General features: G+C 40.0%; 1 protein-coding gene across 2 annotated transcripts in view; it reads right to left on the minus strand.

Annotated features, from left to right (window-relative positions):
* Window positions 1–16,265, minus strand: part of sgpp2 (sphingosine-1-phosphate phosphatase 2) — a 60,902-nt gene continuing 44,637 nt past the window's right edge. For both annotated transcript variants that reach the window (XM_072572782.1, XM_072572783.1), the window contains 2 exons: window positions 11,651–11,740; window positions 1–9,240 (listed from right to left, as the gene is read on the minus strand). In XM_072572782.1, the coding sequence (XP_072428883.1) occupies window positions 8,695–9,240; window positions 11,651–11,740 (636 nt within the window). In that variant the 3' untranslated portion in view covers window positions 1–8,694. The remainder of the gene's footprint in view (window positions 9,241–11,650; window positions 11,741–16,265) is intronic.

The raw sequence follows: 16,265 nt of genomic DNA on the forward strand, positions 1-16,265 counted from the left end.
AATTTATTATCGGTAATTGAACATAAAAGGATGTTATGCTTCACAGCTTCAGATGTTATGAAACTCAAGATGCTTGACACCATCCAGGGTAATACAACCACTAGATTGGCCCCAAATCCACAAACATCCATTCCCTCCACCACCGAAGCTCAGCGACAAGCAGTGTGTACATTCTGCGCTGTTAGATGCACTGCAGAAATTCATCAAGGCCTCTTAGTTAACACTTACAAACTCACAACCAATATAATCTGAAAAGACAAAGACAGCAGATACATGGGAACACTGCCACCTTTAAGTTCCTGTCCAAGCCATTCACCATCCAGACTTGGAAACATATCACCATTCCTTCAGTGTCATTGGGTCAAATTCCTGGAACTCCTTCCCTAATGGCACTGTAGGTCAACTTACACAGAATGGACTGCAGCATTTCAAGAGGCAGTTCATCATCATCTTCTCAAGGGCAGTTAAAGATGGGCACTAAATGCAAGCCCAGCCAGTAATGACCACATCCCATGAATGAATAAAAACAAATGTTATACAGGGCTTAGTGAGACAACATCTTGAATACTGTATGCCATTTTGGTTCCAATGAGTGTAATGCATTGAAAACAGTTCAGAGGAGGTTTTCTAGATTGCTACCCGAAATGAGTGGGTTACCTTAAGAGGGTAGGTTGGATAGATTGGTTTTGTGCAATTGTTAACGTTGTTTCCACTGTATTTTCAAAGAATGAGGGGTGACTTGATTGAAGTTTATAAGGTCCTGAATGGTCTAGACAAGGTAGATGTGGAAAGGATGTTGTCTTTACGGGTGTGTGCAGAACTAGAATGACAAGTGCAGAAGTTGATGCACATAAGGTTTTATAAGTGAGAGGCGGGAATCACAAACAATGTAAAGATTAACCTATTAGTGTGTAATTCACTCAATGAGACCACCTTTACTATAATTGTCTCTCCTTCGTCTCTTCCAAGGTGTGCATAGTTCAATGGTGAGGATTCAATAAATGAAGCTGTCCAGAGGGGTGCACGTGGGTACAAATTTCCTGGGAGCATTTAATCAATCCGAAGCCAAACGAGAACATCATATGCACAACACACTGATAAAGCAAACACAAACAGCAATAAGAAAAACAAAACAGTAACTCAACACAAAATTGAAACCAACAATTTTCAGAACTAACCAAATGGCATCATCACCTTTGAAGAATTGTGTGCGATTAATGCAGTGCTATGTTACAGCTCCCCTCTTACCATCAGCTGTCCTGCTGACACATGCACCCCACAAATTTTGATGGCTTACCGGGACTGTGAGAGACCCAGACTAATGGGGGTGTCCTGTAGATTGGCAGGAGTCTGATCTGTCACTGCAGGACTCAATAGCAAAGCTGCAGAGGTAAGACAGTGTCTATCAGGAGCAGCTAAAGAAGCACATCCTGACAGCAACAGTTGCTGGCTGTCCGCCCAGTTGAGTTTCACTTGGTCCTACTTGTTTCCTGTTTGGGAACTAGCACCTAGCTTCCAATCCAGGCTCCTTATCTGCCCCCTGCCTCTGGCACCGGTGCTCAGAGCTCAGACAATGGTATACAGGTCGGCCTGAAAACCATGTACTCCAACAGTGAGCTTGGGGTTTGCTCTTCTATAGCAGTTGTCAGTCTGTCAATGGAGGGAGGCATGCTTTCTGATGAGCATTTCATCACAACATTTGTGGCATTAATAACTCCACTATCTGTGACAATAAGTGCAATCCTTCTGGAATCACTGTCATATCTCTGTGTGCCTCACATAGCTTGCATCATACATCCAGCATCTGTTGTCAGGTGGAAGATTCCAGAGGCTTGTCATCAGCCTGAGGCTGTGAATCCAGATCACCTCCTGCAATCCTCTAAGTGCACTAACAGTCTCTGGCAACTAGTTTTGTGACTGTGATGTGCTTGCATCAGTGTCTAGGTCCCGTTCAGCTGAACTACAAGCATCCATCAAGAGATGTATATTCTTTCAGGAACTGATACTGTTCACGGTTGTGACAGTGGCCCTCTGAGGCTGACTCAACCTCAGAAGTTAACTGTGGACCTCAGAACTGGTGGAAGAAACTTCAGCGATTTTACCTGTGGGGAAAGCAAGCAAGGGTTATGAAGGTCACCATTTTAATTTGAGCTGATTAAAGTTACACATTTCCCAGATAAGAACCAGAAGCAGGAATAGGTCACTCAGGCCCTCAAGCCTTCTCCTCCATTCTGTATGATCCTGGCTGATCTGCCCCAGGCCTCAACATTTCTTTCATGCCCACCCCCTCATCGCCCGCAACTCCTCAGGATTTCAAAAATCGATCTGCCACCTCTTCAAAATGCTTTCAGTAATCTAGTCTGCACAATTCTCAGGGATAGAGAATCCGACATACCCATTTGGAATAAAATATTCCCTCACATCTCAGTTAGAAATAAGTGTCCCCTATTCGGCAACTATGTGCCCTAGTTTGAGATTCAATCCCAGTGGACATATTTTCTCAACATCCAATCGCAAGACCCCCCACCCCCCATAATTTGTATGTTTCAATAAGATCAACCTCTCTTTCTCTAAACTTGTAATGCAAAAAGGCTTGTTTAGCAATTTTTGATAAATTAATCTCTTCTTCAGGAGTTAGCCTAGTTAATACCAATGACACATACACACATACTTTCTTCATTTCGTTATGACAGGTTTATAATAAATTTTTAAGGACTTGAATTTGAAGGGTTGTGGGAAAATGTATTGATTCCAAGTTCTGTGTTTGGCTGGATTTTTTTTTACACGTCATTTTGGCCCTTGGAACTTTTCTTTTAACAAGGCCTCCCTTGGAAAATAAATGATTTCTGCTAATTGCTAGCCTTGAGGATCATCTCCCTCAGTTTTCATGAGTGTCAAAGAGCTAGTTTCTGTTTGAACACTGTTTTGATGTGTGGAGGTTGGTGTCCTGCCTGCTGAAGGAAAGAGGTTTCCCAGCACAGTTCTCCTTTTTCTGAAAAATTCATTGAACTGCATTGAGAGTGGTACCTGGAACGGTGATTGAACTATTCTCATGAGAAGCCTTTGTTGGAGTTTGCCTCAATATTTCCTGAACAACTGCATCTGAAAAGATTCGAGGGACAACAATACATGTCTAGTTACCTGTCCACATATACCAGATCACCAAATTAAACCAAATCAAAAACTAACAATTATTGGCAGAGTGTGGTATTTTTGCCATAGTGATTCTCAGCAGAGAAGTCCACTTTCTTGCTTTCTTTTGCTTGGTATGTATGTGTCTGTGGTTAGTTAGGGAGGTAAATATACTTTCATATTTGGAGTATGTATCTTAATCGGTTGGTATCTACACTGAATAAGTTTTATTTTCTGAAAACTCAACAATTCTGTTTATTAAAGAAACCTGGTGGATGTTACTGTTTATTATAAATCAATATGGCAAAGTATATAATTGGCCATATCAGTAACTAGGTAAAACATTCAAATTTATGTTGTGACCAGTGAAGCAGTGGACCTAGAGAGGTGGAGGCAGTGCATTCCTCTGATCTTGGTCTGAACAACTGGGAAATGGTAGCCAGGGTTGAAACTTTAATACCTTCAAAATTGAGATATACAAATGCTCTGCAAATGCTGCAAGCCTCCAAAGTCATCCCACCAATGCTTTATCCCTGTCATCTGCCTCAAATTCTTCTGATCCCTTGCCCCACCCCCTGTCAGTACTCTCTGTGAAGGCTCGGCAGGATAGAGCTGTGGGCAATTGGAATCTGATGCCCCATCACTGGCCTCCTCAGACACCCTCTACAATATATAGGACAACTTCCTTGGTTTGGTGCCAGCTCCAGCAACTCCTCTGGTACAAGGTTAGGCACTCCCATTACATCCTGGATCTTTTATTGGCATTATGTGCCCACTTCTGCAAAGAAAAACAAACATTGTAGTGAAACTTCTATGACAACATCGTGCTTTCATTTGTATGCTCAACATACAAGAAGGGCTTATGCCTGAAACGTCGATTCTCCTGCTCCTTGGATGCTGCCTGACCTGCTGCGCTTTTCCAGCAACACATTTTCAGCTCTGACCTCCAGCATCTGCAGTCCTCACTTTCTCCTCTATGCTCAACATGCCCACTGTCAGCAATTAACACTCTTTAAAGACCCTTGTCAACTAACAAGAATGCACCCCCAATCAGACTTCTCCAGTCCCCATGCAGAGTGCCATGTATGCTTTATGTACATGGCCAAGACACTAGGCAATCCCACAACTAACATACATCTCACTCTTCCATGTAGATGCATCTGCATAATGGTTCGCCATTTACCCCGGCAGAACATCAGGAGTCATACAATTTCTTATAGCACTGTAACCATGTCTGACAGATGACCTTATTGCTGCTGACTTCCCATGTGACTTGAATCGAGGCTTATTTGGTCTGGCTGGTGGGGGTCTCCTCTTTCCAATAGCTGGCATGAGGAAACCCCACCCCAATCACTGAAGGAGGACTGACAAGAAGTTGTGGTCAACCTATAGATCTGCACTTGATCTGGGACCATCTACCTGCTCTTCCTTCACTCTTCATTGCAAATTAAATGTGAAGAAAATGGAGATTCCTCTTTAGCAGAGAGACAAAGCTTAAGGATAAAAAAAATTCTTTGAACACTTCTTATTCAGAAGCAAACAAGACATTATTGATACACCGTCACCAAAATCTTGCTTCTCCAATACTTCAATGGTTTCTGAACAGTTCTTTGCTATGCACTTATTCCTGCATGTGCAGATTACTCCTATAGCTGCCACTAACTTGTTCCAAGATGCCTTGAAATAGGTAGCCATGACTGATTTCCAGTTCACAACTGGAACCCTATCCCACTAGATATCTCTACCCAGAGACCGAATGGGCATCCTTCTCTCACTTCGTTTGCCAGCTGGGTAACCAAAGATTGGCCGCAAAATTCTTCATTCTGTCCATATAAAAGATTGGGGAGGTGGGGAAATGACAGACTATTCACTTCTTGGTTGGCCTCCTGTAACCCACCACAAAATGTCACATACAGCCCCATGAGGTCAGCACTCCAACTAATCAAATAGCAATGCAGTCTTATTTTTAATAAAGATCCCATTACTTACAGGCAGTTATGTAAACGACTACAGGTATTCTAATCAGAATGATAACCAAGAGAGTTTGGGGGTAGACAACTGCCATTTGACCCATGTAATGATAAATTTTAGACTGACAAACAAGCAGCACGATGGTAAATTACTCCTTTGTAGTTTCTCCCCAATTTTGATTCTGTCTCAAGTTCTGAGAAGTTGAAGTTATCCAGCAGACCCACTTCAAATTGTTAAAATTAATATCAATGAACACCATTAAAATGGTTTAATTGGTTCAATGTGGTTTCTACAATACAAACCTAATTTATGAAAAGATATGATCAAGTTTTAACATGCAGAAGCCAACATGGATATTCGCTATATAGCATTATAAATACACTTCAATTTAAATACATCTAATTTTCACATTACCTGTATATTCAGATTAATTGCCTAAGAAAATCACAAGCATTTCACTGATCTGTTGCGCATAAAGATACACACGTCAGCACTTTTCTAATATAGAATTCATAAGGTAATTCTAAATAGATTGAGAAACATTCACTATAAAATTGTTGTGGATTTATTTCATATGTTCAGTATCCACCATTTTAAGATTTTTGTGTCATGCATTTCAGCAACATGTGCAGCAAAAGTCTTTGCTGATAATTTTACACAGCAATACTTGCCATTTAAATAGGGTCTGCAATAACAACAATAATTATATGTATTATGTAGCAATTTTAATGACTAGATGCTTCACAGAGACAGTATAAACCAAAATACAACTGTAAGTCACATCATTTTTTTTAGAGCAGATATTCAAAAGCTTAGTGAAAGAGGTAGCTTTTAAGGATTATCTTAAAAGAGGAAAGTGAGGTGGAGAGGCAGAGAGATGAAGCAAGGAAACCCAGACAGTAGGGCTAAGGTGGCTGAAGGTAAGGCCCCAACCCAGACAGTAGGGCTAAGGTGGCTGAAGGTAAGGCCCCAACCCAGACAGTAGGGCTAAGGTGGCTGAAGGTAAGGCCCCAACCCAGACAGTAGGGCTAAGGTGGCTGAAGGTAAGGCCCTAACAGTGGAGCTATTAAAATTAGGGATGCTCAAGAGCCAAAATTCGAGGGGTTCAGAGACCTTAAAAGCTGTGGGCTGGAAGGGTCAGGTCAAGCAGGGATTGGAAAACAGGGATGAGAATTTTAATATTGCGACGTTGCTTAACCAGGAACCATTGCAGGCAATGAGCACTGGGGCAATGGGTGAACAGGATTTATTTTACTCGTTAGCACAGAGGCAGCAATTTTGCATTAAATCATGCTTCTGGAAGATGGAAGATCAGCCAAGATGTATTCCAATAGTCAAATTTAGAGGTAACAAATGCATGGAGCCATCTGCAACAGAAGAGATGAAGAGGGGACAGGGCCTGGCACTGTTGCAGTGGTGGAAATATGCAAGCTTAGTGAAAGTACAGATATTTGGTTGAATGCTCTTCTTGACATTAAATATGATGCTGAGGTTCTGAGCGGTCTGGTTTTGCTTCAGGTTGAACCAAACAAAAGAGATGGAATCATTGGCTAGGGGAGAAAAGTCTGTGACAGGAATCAAAGATAACGGCCTCTCATTTCCCAATAATTAATTGGAGGAAACCTCTGCTTGTCCAGTACTAGAGACAGTGCAGGTATAGAGAGGTAGCGGAGAGGTAGCACTGAGTGGCATTAATGTACCATGTTTTCTGATAAAGTGGCTGAGAATCAGCATATAAATAAGAGAAGGGACCAAAGATACATGTGGTGTCTTGGTCAATGGAGGAATGAAGAAGAGAAGTCATTGCATGTGATTTTCTGGTTTATGATCAGATAGATAAGAATAGAGCCAGTTGAATGCAGTCCAACCCAATTGGATGGACATGGAAAGGATGATGTGGCTAAGCATGTTAAAAAGTTTAAGACGGACTGATACAAATGATTTGTGGTAATAGTCTTGGTTACTGTTAAGTGTGATGTAATTTGTGATCTGACCTGATCTGACCGGACTCAACAAAGTAAACGTAAGTTCTGGGAAAAATGGGCATAAATATTTGAGAAGTGACATCACAGTCAATGACTTTAAAGAGGAAAGGGAGCATGGAAACAATTTTACAGATTTGTTTAAATGGGTTTTTCCAGACCAAAATGTATTCATTATTGCTTCACCTTTGTTTAGATAAGACTGACTAAAGGGATCATAAAGGGATGATTATTTCACTGACCAAAAATATTCATTTTTTCCTTATGACTAAAACACTATGGGACATTGTTTTTAATATTGAAGGTGCTACTTTGCTGTTATAGCTAAATTATTAGTACAATGCACATCCAGAACATATTAAAAACTCAAAATAAATTATTTGTGTAAGGAAAGACCTTATTTTTATTTGTCCCATGGAATATCGATATAACTGGGATGACCAACATTTACTGCCTACTCCAAATGTGTCTGAGAAGGTAAATCCATTTCTGGAATTTCTGGACTCTGAATAAGTTTACTCAAAGGGCTGCAGGGTAAGGAGTTCTTTGATCGTAATCCGCAACAATGAAGAAACCACAGTATATTTCCAAGGCAGGATGTACAACTTTAATGGGAATGTACTTTTTTTTTCTTCTAGGTTCTGGAGGTTGTGGATTTGGAAGGTTGGTACTTGCTAAAGAAACATTAATGAGTAACAACAGTGCATCTTGTAGGTGGTGCCCACTGCAGCCACTATATGTCATTGGTGGATACTGTAAACATTTAATGTTACTGATAATTTATCAATATTTCACATTTGGGAACAATTACCATAATCTATCTGTAGCTACTGGTATGTTAAAGAACTGCAATAAAGGTGCCAATGGTACAATATCATGTGTGCATGAGTTAATCATATTGAACTTTATGTTCCAGAGGAAAGATTAACTTATTCAAATTTGAATCCAACAACTGAATAAAGCTCTATTTAAAAAGATCAAATGCTTTTCAATATAGTTAATTACTTAGCAAAAATAAATGCCATTGGTTTTTACTTTGAAATTGAAGTAAAAAGTTTAAAAGTTGGTTTAAAAGTGTTTTTTCCTAATGCAAAGACATCGTTGACCCAATGACCTCCAAAAAATGGCTCATAGTCATTAACATTCTTGACTGCAGTATATTTAAAGAGGAAAATCTGTCATAGGGTTTTCCTCACTGTCCTGAAGTGCATTGGAGCAGCAGTATGTAGCACTGAATAGTGATGGAGTGTGGGCTCATTCTTGTGGTCTTTCAACTCAAACATACAACAGTTGGGAAACTAAAAGGCCAGAGAAAGGAATGCTAGAGCAATGATTTCTGGCCTCCTTTGCACATTTAAATAATTGTTTCATCACACTGTTGCTTTGAGGATAGATCACCCACACATACTCTTGGCTACCATTGGGGGAATTACCAGGAGACTAGAAAAGCAACTAAACTATGAAATAATTTAACATACACACAAATATTTAAATGAGAACTTGTGTCATTACTGTTCAAGAAATTTCTTTCAAGTAGGTCTTCATCAATGCATAAATGCATCTCAGACTACACAAGAAATTACACTAAAAGTCCATTCATTAGCTGTTCTCAGAGGAGTTCAAGGAATTGATGCAGCAAAGGCACTACAGCTGTTGCATTGAAGCCAATAGATGAATACGTTACAAATTTATATGGTACTTCAATTTCCAGTCTTTTCCTAGCTTCCACATCATGTTTTCCAACATTAAACCATGCATACAATGCTTTGAGGGTGAGTGTTTTGACAACTTGGCGAGTAGCAACAAGAACAATAATTCCGACAAGAAAGCGTGCAATGGCTAGTGACACAATTTCCAGTGTTACAGAGGGTAGTTCAAATGGGAGAGATCCTGTAGGCTCATATGTCCGACCGTACTGGTAGTTCATCCAAAAGCCAATTGTACATCCCGATGCAACACCCAGGATAATCGTGGTGTCCCCTCTAGTTGGGCTGTAATGATCTAGTGCTGGATAGGTATAACTCATGAAAAAGGGTATAACTATTGCAATGACGGGCGTTAAAGGACTGGTTAACTGGAAATTGTCTATAATGTTCCAGAAAGGATATGTAAGAACCATAAACACTGCAGTAACAAGGATTCCGCAGATCACATCCTGAAAATTGATATGAACAGAATTAGAATATACTGATATGTTGACAGTACATTTTTATTAAAGTTACTTCAGTGGTATATTCTTGAAAAACCCAATAATAAAGTTCACAATCTTTCTTCCGAGTTGTTTGATACAGACTGCAATTAAATCTTGGCACTGAGGATTACAAACATATACTTTTCCTGAATTTTAGTCCTCCTTGACTGTTAAAGATGCTAACATTTTTTGGGTCACAACTTCATGATTGCAAACCTGCTAAACTTCCCAATCTTCATGTATGATCGCGGATGTCACATGTATTGTGCACTATTTGATAAGAGATGGTGTCACAAAGTCCTGATAATGTATGGAATTTAATACCTTCCTTGAGGTAAGTTTGGAAATGGGAGTATTTATTTAGTTGGGGGATATTGGGTGGGGACAGAGCCAGCTTCCTGCCTTGATTTAGTCAGCAGCAGGAAACCTTGGACATTGTCTTCCTGCACTGATGCTAACTGAATATTTAAATAGGCAATTAATGCCCATTTAAGAGTCTCGTGTTGTTGCTGATAATATTCAACTAGTGGCAGACAAAGCAGTCACCATGTGGAAAGCCAGAAAAGCAAATCCTGCTGAATTTGCTTTCAGAATTCCATGGTGTTCCCCAGTCAAACACACACTGCCTGATCAAGCGATTCAGCATAAGGAAGTGGGTGTGGGATAGTGGGACCCACCTCTTCCCCTTTTGTCCCATTGCACTTGCCTAGCCCGTAATCTCCAACTGTGATCCCTGTCCTGTCCTCATTCATCCACGGCATGGGTCCCTCATTGATACTAGACCTCTGGTGAGTGCATTTCTAGTAGCTGCCACTATTCCACTGATGGCGCTGATGCCAATGCATTGCATTTGACCTTCGACTGGTCAGCAACCCTCAGTTATCAAATTTCCACCCTAGAACATTTGATCCCAGGGAAGCCCTGAACGTCATTTAATATGACAGGTCCTGCCCAAAAGAAGTGACATAGGGTTCTGCAACTGGCAGTCAGGCACGTGTCACCTGGATTAAATTCTACCCAATTGTGCATTTTCCAGTAACGTTAATGGGTAAGTAATCGGGAGTGATAACTCAAGAAACTTTTTCCCTACCTAGACTAGGGACATAGAGGTCAATTGTTATCCCATCTGAAATCAGCTAACTGAATACAGACTGGGATCCAAATTCCTTTGATTTAGTCTCTATGACTTAGTGCTATGCCAACCACTAATTTTAGCCCAATAGGTTGCTGCATAGTTAAATACATCTATTTCAGACAGTGCAATGAGATAGCTGACTCAGAATGTCTTTTAGTAGGGAATAGGATAAAAGCACATTAAAGTTACTCATGTTACACAGGATATTGAGCACAGAAACAGACTACTCGGCCCAACTAATCCATACCAGTGTCAAGGTGATCAATTTCTGCACTTTAAGGGTTTACCCCTCATTTTAACTGTGTTCCTCAGGTTTAACATGGGTTACCTTTTGTCCTGTATTTCTAGGATAATCTGTGAGAGACTGAGCCTAGGAATTTCAGTTTAATGATTTGAGTGGGACTGCAAGTCTGACTTTTGTCAGCATAGGGATGATAATGTCAGGAGTCCGCAACTTTGGTTGCATTAATCCAACAACCTAATCCAGCTTTTATAGTCACAGCAACACCCCACAATCTAACTTAAACCCACCAGTTGCCCTCTCATTGTCAGATTAACCAGAAATACCCTTCGCTCTTATGGTCAACAGCATCCATCCCTCACATGCCACCACATGCCTCCCACTGTTGAATTGTGCCTTATTTTATTTCATCAGCATTGGCCATGCTGCCTAGTGTTTATGCTTCACTTGAACTTACTCCCACTTTTCCTCATTTAAGTCTGTCATAATAAACCTCCACTTTCTTCTCCTTCACAAATGTCTAGTTTCCCTTAACTTCATCAATTCAAGTTGCTTCAACCACTTCTTGTGCTAGGCTGTTCTACATTCTTTCCAATTCAATTTACCACTTGGTAATTTCTTCTGGATTGGTATTGAATTTCTTGGTGACTATCTTACATTTATGATCACTTGTTGTTCCTTCTTCCACAAGAGGAAATATTCTCTCTGTTCCCACTCTATCAAAACCTTCCATAATTTAAAGGCCTCAGCTTTCTTTCTTCAAGAGGAAAGAGACCCTGTCTGCCAATCCTTTCACGATATTGATAAAAGAGTGTGCCCAGACTTGAAAAGGTTCTGTTTCAAGTTTAATTACTGCATCAGTTGAGAAAAGAATTAAGTTATTTTCAATTTTTTTAGTCCTTTGACATATAATATCATCTTTTCGTCCTCTGTGATTTAGTTAGTTATTTTTCATAATACAAGAGCTACCATGGTAATAAAGAGAATTTATGTCTTACCAGCACGGTGTGCATTCCTGTGTAGAGCCTGCTGAGTGAGACGAGCGCAGATAGCACCGTAGATGCCATTAGTCCTAATGCAACTGAATACTGTAAATCAGGCAAATCAAATCTCTGTTAATGGATAGATTAATTATTCAGAACAGCATATTTCACAGAGAGGAATAATTAAAATGTAGGTGCGTTCTTCCAGTTTTCCAGAAGTATTGTATTGTTAATAACTGTACGCCAGGATCAATGTATTAATAAGAAAGTCTCCAATGTTATTAAATTGCTGCAAAATAAAAATTTAAGAGTAAAAACAAATTAATAGAGATCTTGACAATGTCTGATGAGTAAATTATATGATTTCTGCTTTTAACTGTCTGTAAAAGAAATAAGAACATGGTTGTTGCAATTACATTGGGCAGACAATTGTTGATTTAAAATAAACTAAAATGTCATTTAGATAAATTGAAGTTTTTGAATACCGTCACTAGGATAAGGGTCATCAGATGGAAGAAAGCGCTGTGAAATAGGTTAATAAGAATCAGGCATACAACTGAATGGACGACACTCTGCAAAAATATTGCTCAATAAGTGAGTTAAGCTGTATGAGTGACCCTTGCAGATTTCCTGGTAGCCAGTTCAAGAACCTCCAAGGGAACAGCTTGGGAACTTCATCTGAGGAGAATGTACATGGAATAAAAATATTCATACAATTCATGTGGTCTCTGGAGTGGCTCACAGATACTATTTTTGTGCTGAGTCCCAGTATGAGGTAACCAAATCAATTCCCCCCATGACACTGCTTCTTCTGAGAAACTGTTGTCTCTTTTAATTATTTCCATGGACAGAGAGATCTTAAATTTTGCACAAGTATACCCAGCACAGACAATAAATAACTTATGGTGAGCATTTAATACAGATTAACCTATAACTGTGCAAACTTGGCACTTAGCTGCCATCAGGTACTGTGTAAGAAAGCAACCATTTGCAGCATTCATGTGAGTAAACAAAATAAGTTGATTAAATTAACTGCTTATCTGTTTCTTAACTACTGATAGATATTAGATACAGATTTATTGGGCCAGGCTAAAGAAGGTTGACTTGAGTTTTAAAGTGAACAACAACAATATTACAGTACATGGTTCCTTCATAAATTTTCAGTATTATTTCATGTGACTGGGGAGGGGGGGGAAACATTATGATTGCTATATTTTGCTGCACGCTTTATTCAGTAGGTACCATTAATAAGAATAATCAAGAGGGCTTTGACATCCATTTTAGCTCTTTATAAATTCATTAAATTAGTGCAATAAAATTAAAAAGTAACACAACTAAAGTGGCATTTTTGTTGTTAAATGCATATACTTTCTGCCTGCAAGTTGCAGTAATACAATATTTTAAATTCTAATGTACACACAGTGAATCGTCATTCTTTAATAAGAGCTGTTTTCAAGTTATCTTTCCAAATAGAGTCATAGAGTCTCACAGCACTGAAACAGACCTTTGGTCCAACTCATCCACGCCAACCAGATATCCTAATCTGAACTAGTTCAATTTGCCAGCATTTGGCCTAGATTCCTGTAAACCCTTGCTATTCATATATGCATCAGAAGCCTTTTAAATGTTGTAATTGTACTCACCTCTACCACTTCCTCTCGCAGCTCCATACATGCACCACCCTCTATGTGAAAAAGTTAACTCTCAGGTCCTTTTTGAGTTTTTCCCCTCTCATCATAAACGTATGACTTCTAACTTTGAACTCCCCCACCATAGGAGAAAAAACCTTGGCTATTCACCCTATACACGCCCCTGATGACTTTATAAATCTCTATTAGGTCAAACCTCAGTCTTTGATGCTCCAGAAAAAAAGACCCGGTCTGTTCAGCCTCCCTATAGTTCAAACTATCCAATCCCGGCAACATCCTTGTAAATCTTTTCTAAATTCTTTCAAGTTTAACAATATTTTTACAATAGAAGGATGACCAGAATTGTATGCAGTATTCCAATAGTGGCCTTTCCAATGTCCTGTATAATCATAATATGACATCCCATCTCTTATACTCAATTTTCTGACCAATGAAGGCAAGCGTGCTAAACAATTTCTTCACTATCCTGTCTCCCTGCGACTCCACTTTCAAGGAAATATGCACTTGCAACCCTAGGTCTCTTTGTTCGGCAACGTTCCCCGAACCTTACCATTAACTGTGTAAATCCTACCCAGGCTTGCCTTACCAAATTGCAACACATCACATTTATTGAAATTAAACTTCATCTGCCACTCCTCAGCCCAGGTGACCAAGGCCGCATTGTAATCTGAAATAATAATCTTCACTGTCCACTACACCTCCAATGCTGGTGTCATCTGAAAAGTTATTAACCATAACTCTTTTACTCACATCCAAATTGTTTACATAAATGATGAAAAGCAGTGGACCCAGCACTGATCCTTCATGTTCATTACATTTTACGACCATAGAGTAAACATTGCTACAAAGCATCTTATTGCAGATACGGATGTAAATAAATTAATGAATGACCTTAGAATGTGCATGTCATTGTTTGAGCCCTGTGCCAATTTTTACTAATTTCTATTTGTTGCAACTATGACTCAAAAGACAAATGCAATCAATTCTATTTTACTTAGAAAATCTATTCACAGTTGCTGCTTTTCATTTAAACACAATTTGATAATTACGTTTGGGATATGTGTTATATATAATACAACTCAGAAATATTGTAGTTTTGAAACAATCTGGGCAACATTGATGAATTCAGCTTACAATGACTACGCTGGCTTTTCATTAAATATAAAAGATTCGCATTTGTATATTGCTATTCATGACCAGCAGACATCTCATTTTTACCACCAAAAAAGTACTTCCAAAATGTAATCGCTATTTGTTGGAAACATTGCAGCCAACTTGCACAAAGCAAAATCCCACAAAAAAGCAATGCAAAGATGGTTTGTTTTTTTCTCAGTTAATGACGAATTTTAAAACAATGGGGAGAATTCCCCTGATCTTCTTTGAATTAGTGTTATGAGATTGGATAGTCCAGCTTAGAAAAGGGATGAGGCCTTAGTTTAATATCTTGTCTCAAGACAGTACCTCTGACAATGCAGAATACTATCAGCACTGCACTAGACTGAAGGTAAATTTTGATTCAATGCTCAAATCAGAAGTGAGACTTGAACCTGGAAGCCTGTGACTCAGAGGAAACAGAGCTACCCGACTAAGCAAAAGCTGACAATGTTACATGATATACAAAGAATCTAATCTAAGATTCATATTTTGCCCAAAATCTAATTAGATTTAGCCTAATAGGTAATAGTCTATGGGCTGAATCCTATTTCAGTTTGGCTAAATTCAAGCAGTGTTGAAGACTTTGTTGTCACGCTGCCTGTAACAAGCTTTCTCGCCCCATCTTACAAAACTTGTATCATTCATGCCCCTATGGTGCCTGCCACATCCAATTTCTGTCCTATCTTACAAAATGACCTTCTCACAAGAGCTCCCCACTCAACGGATACCTGCGAAAAGGAAGTCATCACCCGCATCAGTATCAAAACTCGGTATTGCTTCTGGATATGCATTGGCATTCTGAAGCTGCCCTGCCCCGTGACAGGTGTGGCCAGGAGATGTTAGACAGGGGAAGATGGCACCATAAATCTCCAGAAGCATCTGGAGGTCCTGGTGGTGCAGAAGAGGTGGTCGCACCACCAGACTCTGCCAGCAGGTTACAAAGTCACTGCCTGGGACAGTGCTGTCTCCAGATAGTAGTCTGCAAAAATGTTTCTGCTCTTCCAAGAAAAGTGCCACAATCTTTCTCTGCTACTTCACATTCACTCTACCAATGCGTCTGCACATAGCTCCCAGCAAGGCTCATGTTCTAGCACTCTCATTATAGCCTGTAACAACTTCTCTCACATGGTCTCCCCTCTCAGTTTCCCACACTATAATCCTGTATGCCCTCGGCCATGTCTCTTCAATACTTCAGGACATCTCGTCACCTTTCCTCTACGTGCGCCAGCACTGATAGCCTTGTGACCCACTGTCATCTCAGTCACCCCGGCCTTTTCTCATTGAAAAAGAAGACAGCCCATAACAGGGCAGACAGACTCAGGGTGGGTAGGGGTATGCTGGACATCAGGCTCCTCACCTACTTCAAGGAGATAATTTTGGTCCTCACAGGAGAAGATTAAGATTGCTTCAGCACAGGTAATGAAACATATATGCCCTGCCAAATGTGCAAATGCTGTTTTGAATGTCATTGTCACTCTCCCTGTCACAGTCAATCTCTGGGAGCTCTTTTAACCACTGGCTATAACACTTTCTTTTAATTTTGTAGGTTCTGAAAGCCTGACCTCAACCTCAGCATCAAATTCTCCAGCTCTGTCAGAAGCTCCTTCCTCAATCTCTGAAGACAAGATTACAAAGGCTGCAAAGCAAGTGTCGGCAAGGTTGCTCCCTGCTAAGATATTGAAACTGTGGTGAGCTGGCATGACAGAGCGTGAGGGGCACAATCTGGTGATGACCCCACTGTGACAGCTCCGCAGTTTCCTGAGGCATAAACACCCCAGGCCACTGGCAGAGGCAGGACTTATACACTTAATAGTAAACTCCAGGTG

This window comes from Chiloscyllium punctatum, chromosome 6 (genome assembly GCF_047496795.1).
Source record: "Chiloscyllium punctatum isolate Juve2018m chromosome 6, sChiPun1.3, whole genome shotgun sequence".
Taxonomy (NCBI): Eukaryota; Metazoa; Chordata; class Chondrichthyes; order Orectolobiformes; family Hemiscylliidae; genus Chiloscyllium; species Chiloscyllium punctatum.